The sequence below is a fragment of the Nicotiana tomentosiformis genome, chromosome 1, assembly GCF_000390325.3.
Source record: "Nicotiana tomentosiformis chromosome 1, ASM39032v3, whole genome shotgun sequence".
Classification (NCBI taxonomy): domain Eukaryota; kingdom Viridiplantae; phylum Streptophyta; class Magnoliopsida; order Solanales; family Solanaceae; genus Nicotiana; species Nicotiana tomentosiformis.
This window is the reverse complement of record NC_090812.1, coordinates 83,266,079-83,273,374: the sequence shown is the minus strand read 5'-3', so window position 1 is coordinate 83,273,374 and position 7,296 is coordinate 83,266,079. Positions and strand designations below refer to the sequence as shown.

The 7,296-nt window shown below is 42.0% G+C and overlaps 1 protein-coding gene across 1 annotated transcript; it reads left to right on the top strand.

The window, feature by feature from the left end:
- Positions 1–3,539: 3,539 nt before the first annotated feature.
- Positions 3,540–4,340, top strand: LOC138907063 (uncharacterized). The gene has a single exon (XM_070197121.1). It carries the CDS (start codon positions 3,540–3,542, stop codon positions 4,338–4,340), a length of 801 nt encoding a protein of 266 aa, XP_070053222.1.
- The last annotated feature ends 2,956 nt before the right edge of the window (positions 4,341–7,296 follow it).

Here is a 7,296-nt window from a genome sequence, read left to right as displayed (position 1 = left end):
GAGTCTGGAGTACGATCTGAATATGTTGCTCATGCTCCTCTCGACTACGGGAGTAGATCAAGATATCATCAATAAACACAATCACAAAGTAATCCATATAAGGATTGAACACCCGGTTCATGAAATCCATAAATGTTGCTGGGGCGTTTGTCTGCCCAAATGACATCACTCGAAACTCGTAATGCATGTACTAAGTCCGAAAAGATGTCTTAGGGACATCAGATGCCCTAATCCTCAACTGATGGTAGCCAGACCTCAAATAAATCTTTGAAAACACCTTGGCACCCTGAAGCTGATCAAATAAGTCATCAATCCTTGGCAATGGATACTTGTTCTTGATGGTGACTTTGTTCCACTGCCGATAATTGATAGTAGGATATAATTATGTAGTGTAGCCAGTATTTGCACTCTAAATTGGCTGCACTTTATTGATGTTTGAGCGTTAAATGATAATAAATTGCTATGATTGAGAACATTATGCTTTGCAGGAGCAATTTCGGGCCATGATGATGTTAAATAGCGTTTTGGAGCTAACATGGAGCATTGAAGCCCTATTAAAAGCTTATGGAATAAATTGGGAACCCATTGGAGGATCGAAGGAGGTTAGTGCGCTTAAAAAGAAGAATGAAGAAGATTGCAGGAAATTGGCCAGGTGCGCGGTCGATGCGCGGCCGCACATTGAGCCGTGCATGTCAGGCAGAAACTGGCCAAAGTACGCGGCCAGATGCGCGGCTACTCGCCCAGGTGCACGGCTGCGCACGTGCTTCCAAGAACAAATATTCCAAGGCTAAATTTGTAATTCCATAGGCGATCAACCTTGACCTATATGAGGCCCAACTCGCCCAAAAAGAGGATATCTCTATTTTTAGAAGAACTTGGGAGGCAAGAACATGCAAGGAGCGAGACGGAAGATTCGAAAACGAGTTTTATCTTTCTTTCTCCCTTGTTTATCATTGATGATGAATTCTTATGTTGTGATTGTGAAAATAATTATGAGTAGCTAAATTCTTTGTTCTAAGATTTCATGGAACCTCTTGGAGGATGAATCTTTGTTGTGTTTGATATAAATTTGCCATTGAATTTTCTCTCTACTTGTTCAACTACGTGATTATTGTGGTTGATTGGAGGGCCCTCAATCGGCTGTGCCTATTTAATGTGTATTACTTGGAAAAGGGTACATGTTTAGGTAGTTGTTGAATAACATCACTCCTAATGTATATGAGAGATCAATACAGAGGGTTTAAAGGTGGGTTCAGGAATAACGGAACCTTGGTGCGATTGTAGTGAGTGATAAAATAGTGCTAGCTAGCGTAATTCGGAAGAATACGTTTAGTAAATTGTTGTGTTTGCTCGGAAGAGAAGTACGACACCTAAAGTGCTCATAATCGGTAGAGAGTATTTAGGCGAATTTGTAGTAGACACAGCAGGGAGGATTCCGATAAAAGGGGAAGTTGTAACTCTAGATCTTCCTAATCTTGTCTACAACAGTTGCTTTGTTAGTAAATGAATTATAGTTTTAATTACCTTGTTATTAGTTAGTAAACACTCAAGTTACTATTCAATCTTGTTGGAAGTTGATTATTTGTATTCTTGTTGAACTAAAAGTTGTGATTAGTACGTTAATTCCCTGTGGGATTCAACTCCGGACTTGTAAACCAGATTATATTTGCAACGACCGCTTAGTCCTTTTTATAAGGCATAGTTGGACATGATGAAATTTTGGCGCCGTTGCCGAGGAATTAACGGTGTTATTAATTGCAGCAAAAGAAGAGCTAAAATTCTTAGTGTAGTCAATTTTCTTCATCTTAAACTAAATACATTGAATTTCTAATGTTTATAGTCTTGGGTGTTACAAGTGCATGCCTAGAAACTCCTCAAGAACTGGTGAATTGCTTGACGCATTATCAGATCCTGAGAAAGTTTTCAAGGCATTAAATCATGCGAACAAAAAAGACAAACAACAAAAGAATTCAAAAGAACAAATCGAACCGGAAATGGATGACGGAATAGAAAATCCAAACAACAACAGAAACAATGCGAATGTACCAAACAATCAGGGTGTGGTGCCTCTTGTACCAGAAGTAGCCTTGTATGATTGGGCACAACCCACCGCCGAAAATCTGGCAATAGCAATTGCAGTCCCTCAGATACAAGCGGAATCATTCCCAATCATGAACAACATGCTACATTTATTGAAGAACAAGGGACTGTCTCAGGGTCGTACATTGAAGATCCTCAGCAGCATCTGAAAAATTTCCTGTCGATTTGTGTCACACAAAGGCAACCAAATGTGACACCGGAAGCAATAAGGCTGTTGTTGTTTCCATTCTCGATGACATGAGAGGCTTAGACTTGGCTTAATTCACTCCCCATAAATTCCATCACTACTTGGGAGGAGTTAGTAAAGAAATTTTTGAACAAGTTCTACCCACCTAATAAGACTGCCAAACAAGTTGACGAGATATTGAGCTTCAGGAAGAGACCAATAGAGACACTACAAGAGATGTGGGAGAGGTTCAAAGGTATGCTAGTTAAGTGTACTCATCATGGAATTCCAGATCAAATATTGGGGCAAAGGTTCTGCAGGATTGGCAGACAACTTGAAGGCCAATGTTGATGCTTCAGCAGGAGGAGCATTTTTAAGCAAATCATTCAGAGAGTGCAAGATTTTACTCGATAAAATGGCTTAAAACTCAGGATGGATGACAAGAGACTCTAGGATCACTCATGTTATTCACTCAGTGGCTTTGGATCCAAACAACTCCATAGTTGAAAATATGGCCACTCTGATGACACAAATGAGTATCCTCACCAAAAAGATTGATGAATCAGGCCAGAAGCAGCATGTACACATTGTTGACACGAGTAATGGGGATTTATGTACACCATGCATCAACTAACCTTATGTATGCTCGCGGAGTACGGAAAGTGACAACCAAAACCATTAGGAGAATATGAACTATATGGCCAACTATGGAGGACAGTGGCAAGGTGGTCAGAATTGGGGGCAGCAGAATCAGCAAAATAGACCAGCAAAACAATAGTACAATAATGGTACCAATCCTGGAGCCATGAGACCACAAGGTCAAGTTGTTCCGTACCAAAGACAACATGGCTACAATCAGCAAAATCAACAGCTAACTTATCAACAGCCTCAACAATAATAGATTTTGAGACAAGATGATAGGTTTTCTTAACTTAAGGGAATGCTGGACAACAACAATAGAATGCTGCAACAGCTGATTGGGTCCACTGGGAAAATGCAATAGAGAATGGACTCGCATGAATCAACGATAAAGGGTATTGAGATTCAGTTAGTGCAGATCTCTATGGCTCTAAACAATCGTCCCCAAGGGACGCTACCTGCAGACACATAAGTCAATCCAAAAGAACAGGGCCCGAAGCAGCTTATGGCGGTGAGTTTAAGAAATGGTAGAGATCTTAATCTAGAGCAAGAAATTGCTCGCGAAAGCCGACCAACTGAAACACTTGTGCCAGTACCAGTCGATATAGATGATTCAACAGGGTTAACATAGGTGATGTTACAACATGCACCAGCTGAATCTATCAAAGAAAAAGATATTGCGAAGGAAACTGAGTTAGTGAAAGAGAAGGCAGTCGAAACAGAGCCCGAGCAGGTTCAAACTCAAACCATAGGAAAGAAGCAGCCTCCAGCACCCTTCCCCCAAAGATTGGCCAAATATCAGAAAGATGATCAGTATAAGAAATTCATGGATATTTTGAAGCAAATCCGGGTGAACATCCCCTTGATTGACGCCTTGAAGGAAATTCCTGGTTATGCAAAAATGATGAATGACTTGATGTCTCGTAAGTTCGACTTTCAATACTTGGCCACGATTACACTGACTCAGACATGTAGTACTGTTATGACGAGACCCATAGCTGAGAAGTTGTCTGACCCCGAGAGTTTCACAATTCCATGCATAATAGGCAACTATGCTTTTGCTAAGGCACTTTGCGATTTGGGGGCGAGAATAAACCTTTTGCCCTTGGATATTTATAAAAGGTTAGGCATTGGAAGAGCAAGACCCATATCCATGTTACTACAGCTAGCCGACAGAACGGTGAAGAGGCCCTCAGGTATACTTGACGATGTGCTGGTGCAGGTTGGAAAGTTCGTCTTTCCGACAAATTTTATCATTCTGGACTACTGGATTGACGAGGAGATTCCCATAATTTTGGGGAGGCCATTCTTGGCCACTGGGAGAGCTTTAATTGATTGTGAAACTGGGGAGCTAAAGATGAGACTGAACGATGAAGAGATAACGTTCAATGTGCAGAAATGCGGCGACCCAGTGGGTTTGCTAACTGCTCTCTGATAGAGGCTGTGGATAAGATTTTGGAGGAGGAAGATGAGGCTCTGAACGCAAAAGACCCTTTAGACGAATGCCTCATGAACTTTGAAGAAATGGATGGTGAGGACTTGGCAGCGTGGGTTTTGGCCCTTAAAGGGCGAGGGTACTAGAAATGAGAGCTCGAATTCAAGCCCTTACACTTAGAAGAAAGAAAAACACCTCCAGCTAAGCCATCAATTGAATAGCCACCACAGTTGGAGTTAAAACCGTTACCGTCTCACCTCAGGTATACTTTCTTGGGACCTAAACCCACTTTATCTGTTATTATCTCATCTAGTTTGTTAGATGTGCAGGCAGAACAACTTTTGCAGGTGTTAATGGAATGCAAGCCTGCAATTAGATGGACAATTATAGATATTAATAGAATTAGCCCAGCATTTTGTATGCATACGATTCTACTGGAAGATGGGCACAAACCTTCCAGAGAACATCAAAGAAGGTTGAGCCCTAACATGAAAGAAGTGGTGAAGAAAGAAGTGATCAAGTGGTTACATGGGGGAATCATCTTCCCCATCTCTGACAGTAACTGGGTCAGCCCAGTTCAGTGTGTGCCAAAGAAGGGTGGAATGACTGTAGTGCAAAATGAGAATAATGAGTTGATCTCGAATCGTACATTCACGGGTTGGCGAATTTGCATGGATTATAGAAACCTTAACACGGCCCCCCGGAAACACCAATTTCCCTTGCCATTCATTGACCAAATGTTGGATAGATGGGCAGGGAGGTCTCACTTTTGCTTTTTGGATGGATATTCGTGTATAATAAGATTTCAATAGCCCCCGAGGATAGAGCAAATACGTCATTTACGTGTCCGTATGGCATCTTTGCCTTTCGGAGAATGCCATTTGGTCTATGCAATGCACCGACTACCTTTCAGAGGTGTATGTTAGCCATTTTCACTGATGGTTGAAGATATTATGGAAGTCTTTATGGATGATTTCTCAGTGCTGAGGTATTCATTCGAAGACTGTCTTCACAATTTAAGAAGAGTGTTGAATAGGTGTGTGGAAACAAATTTAGTGCTTAACTGGGAGAAGTGCCATTTTATGGTACAAGGAGGTATAGTGTTGGGGCATCGAGTGTCCAGTAAGGGTATTGAGGTCGACCATGCTAAGGTTGACGTGATTGAGAAGTTGCCACCGCCCACTACGGTTAAGGCAGTAAGAAGTTTCCTTAGGCACACCGGTTTGTACAGACGATTTATAAAGGATTTCTCTAAAATTGCTAACCCCTTATGTAGACTCCTTGAAAAGGATCACTACTTTTTGTTTTCTGATGACTGCATGTTAGCATTTGAGGAGTTGAAGAAAAGACTGGTGACTGCACCAATCATCATTGCACCCAACTGGGAGCAACCGTTTGAGCTCATGTGTGATGCAAGTGACTATGTTGTAGGAGCAGTTCTGGGGCAGCGAAAGGACAAATTGGTGCACCTAATTTACTATGCAAGCAGAACGCTAAGCGGTGCACAACTCAATTATACCGTGACTAATAAAGAGATGTTAGCTATGGTGTTTGCATTAGACAAATTCAGGTCTTATTTGATTGGTTCAAAAGTGATTGTTTATACTGACCATGCAGCACTTAGGTACCTGATAGAAAAGAAGGAGAAAAGATGGAGTCAAAGCCTTAATCCGTTGGGTTCTTTTGCTACAAGAATTCAATTTGGAGATCCGCGATAGAAAAGGGGCATAGAACCAAGTGGCAGACCACCTTTCAAGATTAGAGGGAGCTGAAAAGAAAGTAGAGGTAGAAGATATAACTGAGACATTCCCGGATGAACAATTGCTAGCAGTGGCAATGGAGGAGGCGCCATGGTATGCAGACATTGCAAACTACCTGGCGAGCGGTATTGTCCCCTATGACCTTTCTTCTGTCCAAAAGAAAAAGTTCTTTCGTGATTGTCGCATGTATTATTGGGATGAGCCTTATCAGTTTAGGATTTGTGTTGATAACATGATTCGGAGATGTATCCCCGAGATAGACCAATCCTCTATTTTGCAGGTTTGCCACGCATCACCATATGGTGGCCATTTCGGGGGAGTAAGGACAGCTGCGAAAGTGCTGGAGTCGGGCTTATACTGGCCAACATTGTTCAAAGATGCACACTTATAGGTGAAGGGGTGTGATGAATGCCAACGAACCGGAAATATTTCTGGCCGACATGAGATGCCTATGAACCTAATTCAAGAGATAGAAGTGTTTGACGTTTGGGGAATCGACTTCATGGGGCCTTTCGTCAACTCATATGGCAAGAAGTACATACTCGTAGAGGTGGACTACGTGTCAAAATGGGTGGAGGCTGCAGCGCTACCTACAAATGATGGAAAGGGAGTAATTGGGTTTTTGAGAAAGAACATATTCACCCGATTTGGCACCCCAAGAGCAATAATTAGTGACGGAGGCACGCACTTCTGTAATTGCGCCTTCGCCAAGTTGTTATAAAAGTATGGTGTGTACCACAAGGTTTCCACCCCTTATCATCCCCAAATGAGCGGGCAAGTGAAAGTGTCGAACAGAGAAATAAAGAGCATTTTGACAAAGACTGTGAATGCCACAAGAACAGATTGGGTGAGAAAGTTAGATGATGCACTCTGGGCTTATCGCACCGCTTTCAAAACTCTGATTGGTATGTCATCGTACAAATTGGTGTTTGGGAAGGCGTGTCATCTACCAGTGGATTTGGAGCATAGAGCCTTGTAGGCATTGAGGTAGTTGAATCTCGACATAGAAGAAGCGGGTACAAGCAGAGTCACTGAGTTGCACCAGCTTCATGAGTTTTGCTACCAGATTTTTGAAAGCGCAAGAATATATAAGGAGGGAATGAAGATGATGCACGACAAGAATATTATTGAGCAGAACTCTAAACCTAGAGATATGGTGTTGCTGTACAACTCAAGATTTAGGTTGTTTCCAGGCA